General features: G+C 49.9%; 1 protein-coding gene across 1 annotated transcript; it reads left to right on the top strand.

The window, feature by feature from the left end:
• The first annotated feature begins 243 nt into the window (after nt 1-243).
• LOC122376929 (delta-1-pyrroline-5-carboxylate dehydrogenase, mitochondrial-like) lies at nt 244-13,709 on the top strand. Its single transcript, XM_043356914.1, has 10 exons — nt 244-651; nt 2,688-2,773; nt 4,725-4,906; nt 6,079-6,234; nt 7,236-7,466; nt 7,869-8,056; nt 8,667-8,889; nt 9,233-9,411; nt 10,016-10,201; nt 12,229-13,709. The coding sequence occupies exons 1-10, from the start codon at nt 608-610 to the stop codon at nt 12,404-12,406; spliced, it is 1,653 nt and encodes a 550-aa protein (XP_043212849.1). The 5' UTR covers nt 244-607; the 3' UTR covers nt 12,407-13,709.
• The last annotated feature ends 1,302 nt before the right edge of the window (nt 13,710-15,011 follow it).

Below are 15,011 nucleotides of genomic sequence, written 5' to 3' on the forward strand. Positions count from 1 at the left end.
CAATGTGTTCTTCTGTGCCTACCAGCGTCATGTGGCTCCACGCGCCAGCCGCCAATGGTCTTGTCAGATCGAAAGGTCGTAATCCAACAAACGAGCGATACCTCCGCTAATGACCTGAGCACTGAGCAGGGGTGTCATGTTCCGCTCAATGCCAGCTGTTTGGGCCGCGCTGAGTCCGATCCCGGCAGCTCCAGCACGTGCTCGTCGTCGGCTCGGCCCAGCCATGGCGTGGCCTGCGCGCGCAGCCGTCTGCCGTTGCCGACCGCGGGTGCACCGACGATGCGCCCCTCCCCTCTCTGGTCGGCGGCGCGCCCCACTCCCCTCCAGCCAGCGGCGTCGCGCCGGCGTCACTCGCGGCTCAGTCTGCACGGGTGTAGGTCCATCCGCCGCGACCCGACCCCAGCCTACATCTGGCGCGGGCCGGCGGTGTCTGGTGTGAGCGGAGGACTGTACGCAGCAGACGCGGCACTGTCCCACTACTGACCGACCACAGCGGCGGCTGGCGGGGACCGGCTGCGTTGGGCAGCAGAGTCTGACTCAGGAGAGCATCGATCGACGGCGGGCAGAGTGCCAGCGGTGAGCGGGGCCCGTCGGAACCGGCGACACCATGCAGGCGGCGTCAGTGATTGCGCGACGGGTTGTCGGCCTGAGGTGAGTGAGGCAGCCCATTTCTTGTCCTCTACAGGACCTACAGGGGTACATACCGACGTACTGCGCCGCACACTCGTTACGTGGTATCTCGATCGTAATCGATATTTCCATGGCTAGATCGATATTACCATGACTTCACATAACACTATTGATTTTTCGTGTGCGTCCAAAGGATCTCTCCCGACGTCATCGCTATGGTTTTTAGTTAAGCTGATCCACAGACCTCTGTAGGTATTCCGAGGTCTACGGACCTCTGTATTCAGGGGACTTTGACCTCTGTATTCCGAGGTCCATGGACCTTTGTATTCCGGGGTCTACACAGTTCTATGCATATACAGATGTTTATTATTCATGAATGAGCAAACCGTACGACGTACGGCATTGCTGGTTTTGTTTTGCTTTTTTCAGCATAGTCGAGCTGATCACAAGCAACGACATGCGTCGTGGACGATCTTTCCTGCCACAGCTGAAATGTATTTTAATCCGTGCCCTGCTGGGGGAGGTGGTGTTTGCCCCCCCCCCCTTAAGGATTTTCGCGATAATCTCAAAAACTCGTTTTTGGTACACTTAAAATCATACCTAAATCTTTTTTCCATACGTTGTGACAATTTCAGTTCAAGTCCACTCAAGGTCAGGTCACCTGAACTTACATGCCCGCCATAGTTACACACCGAATAACCGATCGCTTTGAAACTTCAGCGATTTATAAGAGTAACAGTATGTACAAAATGCATGTCCGGAATTTCGATAACGGTGACCCAAGGTCAGGTCAATTTTGCGACATCTCAATAGGGTAAATTTCGAAAAAAGAATTATAAGCAAACATGACACAATGAACTGGAAAATGGCCTCCGTGACCCCTGTTTATGCCCCTGAGGTCATCTTAGATCACGAACGGTATCTTATCACGAACAGTTTATATCACGAACAGTTTTTTTCGCGAATCACTTTGATAGAGCCAAGCTAGAGCATTGAAAACGCCTTAGATGTGTTCAACTTGACGAAAGGTACGGATCGACTGATATACAACATAACCTTTTCCAGCCACGTCATGACCTTGACCTGAGGTCAAATTTTCAAGTAGACCTTTCAAGGTCAGATTATACTTTATCCGATGCGTCTTGACGAGGGGAATGTGATGCCAGTAAAAGTAACCTCGTGCAAAGTGTGAGTCAACAGTTATTGCAGAAAAAAAACTTTCCGCAAAAATCGACTACTTTGGCAGTTTTTGCATCCTACAGGCAAAACCGTTGACCTTTGGTCAAACCCGAGACAATTACTCAGAAAGAATGTAAGTAGGGCTATGAAATGCACTTTTCCGGGGCGCTGTAATTCAATCGGTTTCTGAGTTACACGCCAGTTTGTTGAAAATTGTTGACATTCGACCTGAAAATCGGCAAAATTCGATCTTCGATTACCTCTGGTGGCCTGATCTTTGACCTGACCAAAAACGTTACCGAAATAATTTCGTCATTCATTTTTACGCTCTTTCGAACGTCGCCTATCCCGTATTGCTACATGGTCCAGGAGCCGAGTGCGAAGTGAGGTGTTCAAACATTCCCCCCCCCCCTCCAGCAGGGCGTGTAAGTCCAAGAGCCCCAATGGGGCGTGGGTTAAAAGCTCACGCTGTGCCGGGTGCCCCTACCACGAACACTCAGCAATCCGGTTATTACTGGCTCGAGTGCCGTTTTTCATGGGGCAGGAACCTCTCTGTCTCGGTGGACCCTCCCTCATGTAGATAAACATCCCGTACTTTCAGCTGTTGGTGCCCCCGGCCAGCACAGGGACCTGACACTGGCGTTTTTCTACGCCGTGTGTTTATATTGAGAGGCATGCCAGGCTCCGACCGAGCGGGCTCGACTGAACTACTGGCCTTGTCACACATCTAGGTACTGGAGTAAACGCATTTCACCGCGGCGCATCGTTGGCTTACATCAACACTGTCACAGTCGTAACCGTATAAAGAGTTTTCATTGATTGACCGCGCGAGGGTCAGATGTCACTGACTGGCGACTGATGTTTGCATTTCGTTCCAGGGGCTGCACCCAGGTTCGGTGCCTGACCTCTGTGGTGAAGGATTCTGGACTGCCGGACTTCAATGTGGTCAACGAACCTCTGCTCGGTAAGACCTTTGAGCAGACAGGATGCTAGTTTTAGGTAGGCCGGTGTGTTGGTCAACTCTCGCCGGCACAGGCCATTTTGCGTCCTTCGACGGCACGTCGCTCTTTGGTACGACCCCCCCCCCCCCCCCACTCCCGCGTTTGGCCCCTGATCGAGCTAGAGCTTCGCGGAAAAAAACGAGCGTGTTACCCGTCACGAGATGAAGCCATTTTAAGGTCCTACTCCTAGGTCATCAATTGACCTTGCAGGTCTGAGGTCAGGTCAATGACCCAAAAGTCGGGAAAATCGGGACCTGTTAGAAAGTCGTGAAGTGTGGCTGCGAGGGGGTTTTTCGGGGTACTGATCACGAATATCGTGCTAGTTTTGATCACAGATGATGTCTTGAAGCCTTTAGACCAGGTCATGTCAAGTCAACCAGTAGAGGTCGTGACGGGTATTCGTAGTACGTGTTAACCGCCTCTGACAGCTTCGTAACATGTTACGAAAGCACCAAAACTACTTCGCAAATGTTCGAATGGTTGCTTAATTCGAATTCAGCTCCAAAAACTAGCCTAGAAACATGAAAAACTCGAAAAAGTGAACCGAGGTCACCAAAGGTCAATGACCTGACAATTCGCGAAAAACCTTAGGGGGGATGCATCAACGTGCCGGAGAGGGTTAATATTTTCTTAGAATGTGCTTGCTTGATTGCTGGCTCATAACATATGTCTTGTATTTTAACTATATTGATGTGTGTGGTTAAAGGAAATAGTTTACTTTTAACATGGGGTTTGGAACTGGAATAGCAGTTTTGTTGCTTGCGCTGAAACTAGCACAAATCAGAAGTTTTTACGGCCCAACGATCACCCTAGACGAAGATATTCCATTTTTCGTTCCGAAAAGAGTGCCTTGCAGAGGAATGCGTGCCTTGCTGAGGAATGCAGTCACGTCAGCGTCAGCCAATCAGAATGCTGCTTACAGCCGATGGGGCTGTCCTACGCAATATGATTGGTCAACGCGTAATAAGCTTCCGCGTCAAACATTATTTTATATAGAATATAGTTCTTCTTATACTAAAATATAGAAAATAATCCTTTTTACAAAAACGTTTTGTTTTATTTTCTGATAATTTTGAGCATAAAAAACATAAATCCATAGCAAAATACTAATTTCAGGAAAGTGAACTATTTCCTTTAATCGCAACCAAAATAAAGATGATAAAGAACACTGAATGGAAACCACTAACGTCACGTCTACGTTTAAATGTCCGTACTCCGTCTGTTGACAGTTCCCAGCTTCCCCGAAGCAATATAAATGCATCCGTGAATCGTGAGCCCCGAACCAAAACAATAGTGCTGCAACCGTTTGTAAAGGTCATCGCGGCTTACCAATGAGCCGAGCCCCCGTCTGGCCTTGTCTCATACCTTTTTCGAGACCACGAATTGCGCAGCAGCATAGTATCACGACCACCGACCTGTATCGCCCTGTACGAGCCCCCGACCGGCCCCCGTCAGCGGCCAATCAGAGTGAGAGTTGCAGTCACATGACTTGGAGCGGTGAATTCTCATGGCCAATGTGAGGTGCAGCGGGACTACAGATGAGACAAACGGTGACTGACCGATTCTGAGATGGGCGAGGGTCGTGATTCCCTGAATGGGGGAGGGGCGAAGGAGACTGGTGCTATCGAACTTCACGTGTATAAATAGCCACGGACGTATAGACTGGATTGACAATCCCAACGGACCTCCAATGGAAGATATATTTGGAGCCTACAAAACGAAATCTAATAAAAAAAAATCGGTAATCGGTAAAATAAATCGGTACGGTAAGTACCAAAAATACGTATGGTCATCAAGCCTATGCAATTTGAATTGCGTCTAAACGAATGATCTGATCGAGATACCGGTACCGTTCGACGTGTAATTTTGACACAAGTTCACAGGTGACCCGACCCATGCCGTTGTTTGCCGCAGGCTACCTGCCGGGCAGCGCAGAGCTGCAGCAGCTCGAGGCGGCCCTACAGAAGCACGGCGCCACCGTGGCCGAGGTGCCCATTGTCATTGGCGATGAGGAGATTCGTACCGACCTGGTGCGCTATCAGCCGCGGCCTCACGACCATAAAAACCCCGTGGCCAAGTTCTACCACGCCACCCCGGTGAGTGCATGCTTGCTTTTGTTTTCCTTCGTCTGCAAGTATGAACCTAAGCTTGACCTTTCGCCAATAGGTCGACATGTATCGGTGCTGTACATACATACGCTTGCCTGTATCGAGGGAGAGGGAGATTTACGATTTTCATCGCCGCTTCGCTGCTAATTGAGCCACAGTCCCACGAGAAAAACTAGTTTGCTGGTAGCTGTGAGTCGCAGAGATTTGAACCTAATTCGAAGGACTCCGGCCAACGACTCAAAAGTTGATTTTTGTTTCGGTAAATAATTTTGGTAAAGAAAACTTGCACGACAATGAATTTGGTCAATTGCATGGTGTTTGTTATGTCAAGAAGCATCACATGCTACACTTCTATTAAAAAAAAAAAAAACGGATAGGTACTGAGCGTAGCTTAGGTCAAGTTAAGGTCATTCAGCGCCACTCAGACCGCTATCAAGGGGATCATGCACATGCCATTTGAATCAACAGTTTTGGCTCATTCTGAGCTCTGCTCGTGTCTTATCTGTTTCGCTTACACAATTTGATCGGTTCGGGAGTGAATCTCGGCGAACGTGCCTGAGATGAGGTTAGTCATTCCCGGCGTCAGATAATCAGTAAATTTATTTTCCCCACTGATTTATAATGGTAGGTCACGTGTTTGACCTGACCTCACGTGACCCGTGCAAGCATAATCCGAGACACACGACATCGTTTGTTTATAAACTGATCGCACATGGCCAGTGTGACAGCCGCCCGGATGCCTACCTCGTCAGTATGTAGTTACGAGATCTGGAAGTGTACCGACTAAAACAGCCGCCGGCTGCCAAGCCGGACTGCCGCGGGGGTCGGCCGGCGGCGGAAATTTCCACTCGGGACGCCGCTTGGCGCCCGCGGCGAACGGGAGACGTCAGCACCAGGGGCGGTCTCAGCGCACCGAATGAAGGGGGCACGGTCGAACGCAGGGCTGGGGTAAATCTCACCCTCAACGGTTCATTGGGACATTTTGCGGCAATCGTATCAATGTCGTTTTCTGACGTCTGTCAAGATTCTGTGGTGATAATGCGACATGCATGCCGGTTTCTTATGCTGCAGGTAGCACGTTTTCTGTGTTGACACTTGACAGACCGGAAGCACGACGCTAACTTCTTATTTCTGATCATTTCCATCGTGTTCTGTCACAGGAGATCGTGCAGAAGGCGATCGACAACAGTCTGTCGGCGCGTGAGGCGTGGGAAAAGGTGCCCCTGTCGGAGAAGATCGACATCTTCCACCGGGCGGCCGACATGATGGCCACCAAGTACCGGCAGGACCTGAACGCCACCACCATGCTCGGCCAGGTGAGGGGAACGGGGATGATGTCAGTCATCGCCAAACGCCCACAGTAGCGCCACCGATGCCTTCATTGTTACTGATCCTTGCTACATTGACCGTTTAACTTTGATTTGGGAAACAACGCTGGTCGCTGATCGAGTGAAGATCGTGTTGCAAAGCTGTGCCCCGATACGGTCGTATTAATAGTGGAAACGATTTGAAACGGTGTATAGTTGATTACGGAGCGAGCGAAGCGAGCGTAGTCTTTCCTTAGATTAACGGAAATTTCTGAGTATGAGCGGCCGGCCGGCCGGCCGGCCGGCCGGCCGTGGTCACGCTTTTGCGAGGCTTATATCTCAGCAACCACTTGACCGATTTACAAGCGGTAATTTTTGTAGGGTAGCTTCATTCCTTCTACCAAGTATTGGACTATTCCCGATGCATGTGGGTGACCCCTTATGCACGTGCCACGTGCAAAACGAAGAGGTGTCACTTTTGTAATTGTTACAATATCTCGGTAACTACTTGGCCGATTGCGCTGAGAGTTAGCATGTAGGTAGGCACCCACTAGGCAATGCATATCCATGTGCCAGAGTTGGGGTGCTGCTGCACGTGCGCACGTGCAGGGGTCGTTTCCAGATCTCGAGAACGGCTGGACCGATTGCGCTCAAATTTGGTACACGGTTACGGAGCAGTTAGTAGGGTGCCGTGCACAAGTCAGTTGGGACCCATTTTGCACGTGCGCACGTGCAGGGTGCCGCTTCCAGATCTCGAGAACGGCTGGGCCGATTGTGCTCAAATTTGGCACATCGCTAGAGACCGGTTAGTAGGGTGCCGTGCACAAGTCAGTTGGAGGTACCCCTCGAAATTTCGCACGTGCAAGGCTCACCCTCTCGCTCGCTCCGTTAGTCGCCCCAAAAGGCGTTATACTGGTTTTATATCCGACATGTGTTTTGCCAATCAGTTGAATAGCGAGTGTTTGATGAATAGTGGGACGATATTGATGCTTTGTTTTCCCCGTTTCCAGTCCAAGACGGTGGTGCAGGCCGAGATTGACGCCGCCGCCGAGCTAGTGGATTTCCTCCGCTTCAACGCCTTCTTCGCCAAGGAGCTGACCAAGTACCAGCCCATCAGCGAGCACGCCTCGGTCACTAAGAACTCGATGCGTCTGCGCGGCCTGGAGGGCTTCGTGGCCGCCGTGTCGCCGTTCAACTTCACAGCGATTGGCGGCAACCTGGCGTCGGCGCCGACACTCATGGTACGGCGCTGGAGAGATACGTGTTGATGTTATTGACCTCACCGGGTGTTAGCGCTTCTCGCACTTTTTAAATTTAGACCGTTACCTCATCCGTTTTTTATAGGCTTTGGATGTGGTTTGTTGGCGTAAGAAGTAAGAACTGACCAGTGTCCTGTTCTGGCTATGTGCTGAACCGTAAACGTTTAGTAGAGGCTGGCACGGAGCCATCTGGCAGTCAGCCAGTCAGTTTTTTGCGCCGCTGCGCCGCTACACTTCTGCGTTTCTGCGATGCCCGCCGGTCGGTTTTGTCAGTGTTTTTCACCTCAGCTGGGGCCATCGGAGCCCGTCCTGGCCCTCCCTCCCCTCCCCTCTCCCGACTGCATCTGGTCAGCTGTTGTTTACATTCACCGCCCCCGTTGCCAGGGTAACGTGGTGGTGTGGAAACCGTCCGACACGGCCATCCTGAGCAACTACACGGCGTACCGGATCCTGCGCGAGGCCGGTATTCCGGCCGGCGTCATCAACTTTGTGCCGGCGGACGGGCCTGTGTACGGCGACACGGTGACAGCGTCTCCGGAGCTGTCCGTCGTCAACTTCACCGGATCGGTGCCGTGAGTACAAGCAGCTACATAGGGCGGTGTGGTCCTTAGCGGCCGGCCGGTCATGAAATGAGATTTAGTTTGCATGGGTCATGGATACATGTTTTGTATGTGGCATGAGCTAGTGGGCTCAGCCGCTCATGTTCCTCTGCCTTAGCTCCCGATGTCAGCTTGTCAACTAACACAGCATTTATAGGTTTGTGCTAAATTTCGTAACGCACTTCTTAGCTACTGGCTATGACGTATCTGTCAACAGGGCATATTTTAACATTTTTTTTTTTACTGCGTCCCAAAGTTGAGCATGAGGGCACGTGCTACGACTAAGGGCACAGGGCAAGGAACAGAGTAGGGCACTGAGGAGGGCAGAAAGTAGGGCACGGCAGGTTACAGGGCATGGCACAGGACATTTTAGAGGGAAGAGTACAGGTTAGGGCACACAGCAGGGCACAGGTCAGGGAACCGGACAGGGCACAGGGCAGGGACGCAGTGGGTCAAATCAGCAGGGGCTATGTCCCAAGGCGAGGGGGCTGCGTCCCAGAATGGGACGCAGTTAGTGCCTTAAAATATGTCCTGTCTGTCAACACGTTTTGTTACACAACTGAACCATGATTCCTTCCGGCAGCACATTCCAGCACCTGTGGAAGCAGGTGGGTAACAACATCGCCCGCTACCGCGGCTTCCCGCGGCTGATTGGCGAGTGCGGCGGCAAGAACTACCACTTTGTGCACCCGACGGCCGACGGAGCCACTGTGGCAGCCAGTACCATCCGCTCGGCGTTCGAGTTCGGCGGCCAGAAGTGCTCCGCCTGCAGCCGGCTCTACGTGCCGCGCAGTCGCTGGGACGAGGTGGGTGCCGCCGCTGGCGGTGGCTTCTCTGGTCTCTGTACCGGTCGAGATGTGACAAATGGGAGAGGGGCCCTCTGAAATGGAGCACATCCCTATACAAAGTGGTGGATCCGGATGGACAATAGTGAATCTTCAGACGTCATTACTTTAGACTCTTCTGATAAACGTTGAGGATATTTACACATTGTATAGTATCTCACTAAATATGGATTGTGGAAAAGGTTAGCGTTAACATTAAGGCGTTACCTACCTGCTGGCTATTGTAAATTTTAGACCGGACTCTGGTAATGAGTATCCACGCTCGTCAACAGCGTCAATACTGATATGTTTTTGTTTCTTTCAGATCCGGACTCTGATGCTGAACATTCACAAGGACGTCAAGATCGGTGATCCGACGAAGAAGGAGAACTTCTTCGGCGCCGTGATTGATGAGAAGGCATTCCAGCGCATCAAGTCGTACATCGACCACGCCAAAAACTCGCCGGATCTGGATATTATCGCCGGCGGAGGCTGCGACGACAGGTAGAGTTCAAAGTCCCCTGGGTTCATCCGTGGAGATGTGTTCCAACGTTGACACGGATACGTATTCGTTACATTTGGCGTCCGCATTTCAGTCATAAACTACATGTACTCATTTTGTTAACATTTATATTTTCTTACTGTGATCACTAGTCACACCTAGCGGCCGAAAAGATGGTTGTGTCTTGCGGTACAGTATAGCTTCAGGCGCTTATTGTGTCGTGCGGTACAGTATAACTTCAGGCGCGCATTATGTAGTGCGGTACAGTATAACTTCAGGCGCGCACTGTGTAGTGTCAAGTGTGGCACCGTATAACTTCAGGCGCGCAAATGTGTCCTGTAGTGCAGTGCAGTATAGCGTCAGGCGCATTGTGTCGTGCGGTGCAGTATAACTTTTGGCGCACACCACTCCTGCCATCTATGAGTGGGAATAGCAACCAGAGCGCTAGTCGCTAGAGCATGGCTTTTAGAACTCATGTGTTTATCGACCCCAGTAATTAAATGTCGGACACGGCGTTGGTTATTGATTGAATTGCCGTTCAATTGCATACCGAACCACATATGATGAACACCCATATCGTTAACACACGAATGTCTCTGTCTCCAGCACTGGTTACTTCATCGAGCCCACGATCGTGGTCTGTAAGAACCCGTCCGACAAGATCATGCAGGAGGAGATCTTCGGCCCGGTGCTGAGCGTCTACGTGTACGAGGACGGTCAGGAGGCGGCCACACTGGACCTGATCGGCCGCTGTCCGTACGGCCTCACCGGAGCCATCTACAGCCAAGACCAGTGAGTTACCGAGATGGGTGTCATATTGGACCTCACTGGAGCAGTCTACAGCCAGGACCAGTGAGTTACCGAGATAGGGTGTCATATTGGACCTCAGTGGAGCCGTCTACAGCCAGGACCAGTGAGTTACCGAGATAGTGTGTCATATTGGACCTCACTGGAGCCGTCTGTAGCCAAGACCAGTAAGTTACCGAGATAGTGTGTCATATCGACCTCACTGGAGCCGACTCTACAGCCAGGACCAGTGAGTTACCGAGATAGGGCGTCATATTTGACCTCACTGGAGCCGTCTACAGCCAGGACCAGTGAGTTGCCGAGATAGGGTGTCATATTTGACCTCACTGGAGCCGTCTACAGCCAGGACCAGTGAGTTGCCGAGATAGGGTGTCATATTGGACCTCACTGGAGCAGTCTACAGCCAGGACCAGTGAGTTACCGAGATAGTGTGTTTTACCGGACCTCAGTGGAGCCGTCTACAGCCAGGACCAGTGAGCTACCGAGATAGGGTGTCATATGACCACTGAGGTCATATTGGACCTCAGTGGAGCAGTTTACAGCCAGGACCAGTGAGTTACCGAGATAGTGTGTCATATTGGACCTCACCGGAGCCATCTGCAGCCAGGACCAGTGAGTTACCGAGATAGGCTGTCATATTGGACCTCACTGGAGCCGTCTACAGCCAGGACCAGTGAGTTACCGAGATAGGGTGTCATATTGGACCTCACTGGAGCAGTCTACAGCCAGGACCAGTGAAATACGGAGATACTAGGCCTAACGGGAGCCGTACACATCTAGGACTAGTGATTTACTTAGGCGACTTTGTATGGTGTCGGGTGCTGTCTTAGGTCACCGTCTTGGGCACGGTTACAGTTCAGTTACGGTCTAGGTTCGGTTAACCCTCGCCCATGTAGGGGGGGGGTTGGTGCAACCCCCCCCCCTAAGGTTTTTCGGAAACAGTGCAAAAACGGCGGCGCGCAGCGCCGCCAAATTTTGGGTACCTTATGGGGCAAACCTTGCGCATCTTTTGATAAAAAAAATTTGACCGGGTCATGTCAGGTCACGGAGTTATGACGTCACAAAGGGAACAGCCTCCGGCCGGATTTTCACAAACTGAGTGCCAACGCCCGAGGTTTCCTGCCGGTGGTACGGACATCGGTTGATGGATCGTGATGAAACTTCCCATGCATGTTGGGGCGAGTATTGGCTATCATATGGTATAAGAAACTTGACCAGGTCAGGTCAGGTCACGGAGCTATGACGTCACAAGAGGAACAGCGTCCGGTACTATTTTTGAAAAGCGCCCGAACCACTATTTTGCTAATTCTTGTCACCTCAATGGGAATATGCAGCAATATTAGCTTCTATAGGGAGCAAATGGACCTCCCAAATCCAAAAATACAATCAGATTTCAAAAATTTAAATTTTGATTTTTCGAATTTCTGCCGCCGACTGTGACCTTGCCGACTTCCGGCGCTCCCAACGCGCCATTTTTAGAGCTAGGGAAACGAAATACATACCAAACGATAGAGAATTGATCCAAGGAACACGATAGTGAAGGTTTCAAGTCGATATCTCCCACCGTTTTGCCGCAATCGCCGCGGAAAGTTGAAAAAAGTCTATTTTTCCGAAAATTTGCCCTTTGACCGGTCAAAAGTAGGTCAAATGTTGACCTAGGACCAAAAAATATACCACTAATCGCGAGATCTCGGCGAGAGCAATCCGTTGGTCTTTTCCGCTAAGCTCTACGACGCTCCGTTTTCAAACGCCAGGGGGGGGGTCGCACCAACCCCCCCCCCCCTGCATGGGCGAAGGTGGCAGATCGCCGTTTACGGGCGAGGGTTAAGGTTCAGCAAAACGATACCTATACCGGCTTTCAGCCAGTTTGCCTTGTATGGTGCACCTTTCACAGCAGAAAGAGCTAACTTTTGTTTCCATAATCTCGAATGCCAGTCCTATTTAATTATTAAATATACTCAAGAATGCCAGAAGTCAATGCCTTCTCATTTAAAACCATCTGTGTACTGCAGGGCTTTCGCTGAGTTCGCGCTGGAGAAGCTGAAGATGACGTGCGGCAACTTCTACGTCAACGACAAGTCCACCGGGTCCATCGTGGGTCAGCAGCCCTTCGGAGGCGGACGCATCTCAGGTCGGCCTCCTGTTCTCAGTCACTTTTCTTTGGTAACATGTACTGTGCTTACTGCTTAGTTCTTTGAGGCTCTACGCGTTTTTGTCATGTTTTGTGCTAAAGGGTGTTTTCTGAATAATGTAAATAGAGTGAATAACCTTTTGCTCATGTTATATGTTGCAAATTGATATAATTGAAACTAAATTGATATATTTCGATATTGCACCGTCATCAGAATAAGAATAGCAATTAAGCAGCGAAACAAAGCTGATTCAAACGGAATACAAAACGTGCATCTTGTGATATGGTTCTCGTTGGATAAGGTCGATCAGTACGTATAGGTACAATCATTCAGGTGCGTGTCAACATTTGCACATTATACATGATAATGCTTTCAAATATACACAATGAACATAATGCCAAAAAATACATATGCGTTTACAATATACATACTTTACATAATAGATGGATACATAGATAGATGGATACATACTTTACATAATAGATGGATACATACATATGCGCATACAATATACAATATACATAATAGATACATACATAATATGTATATACAATATACATAATACACATAATATATAGTTGTCCATTGTTCTCATACATACTCAATAGATACATACATAATATGTATATACAATATACATAATACACATAATATATAGTTGTCCATTGTTCTCATACATACTCATGACATGACAATGCTATACAATAGGTATGTTACGCTGGAGCTACCGGAGCCACTGGGGGTGTGTATGGCGGGGGATTGAGGAGAGGCCATGATGAGGTTTGTGTGTTGAGGTGGGGTCGCTGGTTTCTGATTTCGATTGACTCGGCTATTTTGAGGTTTGGTACATCTTTGCAAACTTTTTCGATCGACACGCTAAACGACTCGGGCCCTACTATGCTGGTTGGGTGTGTCCTAGCTACATGATCTCCGAGTGGAGTGTCCTTGGTTTGGTTTTTTGCGTCCCTCAAATGCTCGTGAAACCGCTCCCGGATGCGTCTTTTTGTTTCTCCTATGTAAATACTAGTTTTGTCTTGGCACATGTTACACACGATTTTGTACACAACGTTTTTGGTGTGGCAGCGACCAGGCAGCCCCGCCTCACAAGTGTGACATTTCCTTGTACCTGCCGGGCAGGGAGGACTTTGCATGGCTGACCTGGTGAGGTGTTGCGCTAGTGTTTTCCCACTGGTCCAAGCGACCCGCGCATTCAAACCCGAGCCCCTGAAGACTCCATCCACCCGTCGTGCTAGGGTTTCGTCGATGTATGGGAGTGTGATATATGTAGGTTCGTTTTTTGTTCTGTTTTTTGCTCTGTTTCTGCCGTTTTGCTCGCTACTAAATAGAACCCGATGTTTAGTTCTCTGAATGAGTTTGTTGGGGTACCCGTTATGCCGGAACAGCGTTTCGATCTTAGCCATACCCCGCTTTTGTGCCGCCTTGTCAGATCCCAGGCGTTTAGCGCGTAGAAGCTGTGAATACAGGACGGATCGCTTACACTGCATGGGATGAGCTGAGCTGTAGTGCACTATGATCGGTGCCGCCATCGGCTTGATATACAGCTCTGTGTTGTACGTGCCATCGTCACGCACACTTATGGTGGTGTCGAGAAAGGGTATTTGTCCACCAGCTGTTTTGTCGGTCCTCTCGATGGAGAATTGGAGCGCTGGGTGAAAAGAAGCGGAAATATTCATCGAGTTTGTCTGCACCGTGAGTCCATACTCCTAGCACGTCATCGATGTATCGCATGTATGCGACGGGCTGGTACTGAGAGTTCGGGGACGTTAAAAGCAGTGACTCTACGGCGTTCATGAATATTATTGCTAACGGAGGGGCAATTCTTGAACCCATGGCTACACCCATGGTCTGTTTGAAGTATTTATCACCGAACCTAACATAGTTGTTGTTTAGGCAGTGTCTCAAAAGTTCTTCTATGTCCTGGCGGGTCAGGCCGAATGTGTCCACGTCATCTTTATGTCTGTCGAAGAGCTTAAGCGTAGCTTCTATGGCCTCAGTGGTGGGGATGTTGCCGTACAAGTTCGCTACGTCTACAGAGAACACGATAGTGCCCTCTGGGAACTTGCCATCAAATTGGGACCTCAGTCTCTGCAGATAGTCCTGAGTATTTTCTAAGTGTGCTGGCACGAACGCTAGTAATTGAGTGGTTATTCTCTCTAGTAGCCATGTGAGCTTATCCAGCGGATCACCGCAGGCAGATACGATGGGGCGTAAGGGAGCATCAGGTTTGTGTGTCTTCGGGAGCCCGTATAGTTCGGCGGTCCGAGACCCAGAAGGCAAAATGCTTTTAACTACCTTGTCGGGCACCTTACCTGCAAGTGTAGTTTTGATTAGCCTTTTTGTTGTCGCTTCGAGCTTTGGGGTGGGATTTTTCTCAACAGACTCGTAGGTATCAGTGATCGTATTAGCTTTTTGCACGTATTCAGCTTTTGACAGAACCACTAAGCCCTTGCATTTATCTGACCGTTTAATAACGATCTCGGTCTCTAATAACGATTACGATCGATAACGATAATAACGATAACGATCTCTAATAACGATTAAACGGTCAGATCAATCGAAATTGATCAATCGAAATCAGAAACCAGCGACCCCACCTCAACACACAAACCTCATCATGGCCTCTCCTCAATCCCCCGCCATAC

The sequence above is a fragment of the Amphibalanus amphitrite genome, unplaced genomic scaffold, assembly GCF_019059575.1.
Source record: "Amphibalanus amphitrite isolate SeventyFive unplaced genomic scaffold, NRLGWU_Aamphi_draft 002405F_arrow, whole genome shotgun sequence".
NCBI classification, from domain to species: domain Eukaryota; kingdom Metazoa; phylum Arthropoda; class Thecostraca; order Balanomorpha; family Balanidae; genus Amphibalanus; species Amphibalanus amphitrite.

Coding starts and splice junctions, on each gene's coding strand:
- LOC122376929 (XM_043356914.1), top strand. CDS start 608: ATGCAGGCGGCGTCAGTGATTGCGCGACGGGTTGTCGGCCTGAG. Junction 652..2,687: donor CGACGGGTTGTCGGCCTGAG/GTGAGTGAGGCA, acceptor ATTTCGTTCCAG/GGGCTGCACCCAGGTTCGGT. Junction 4,907..6,078: donor AGTTCTACCACGCCACCCCG/GTGAGTGCATGC, acceptor GTTCTGTCACAG/GAGATCGTGCAGAAGGCGAT.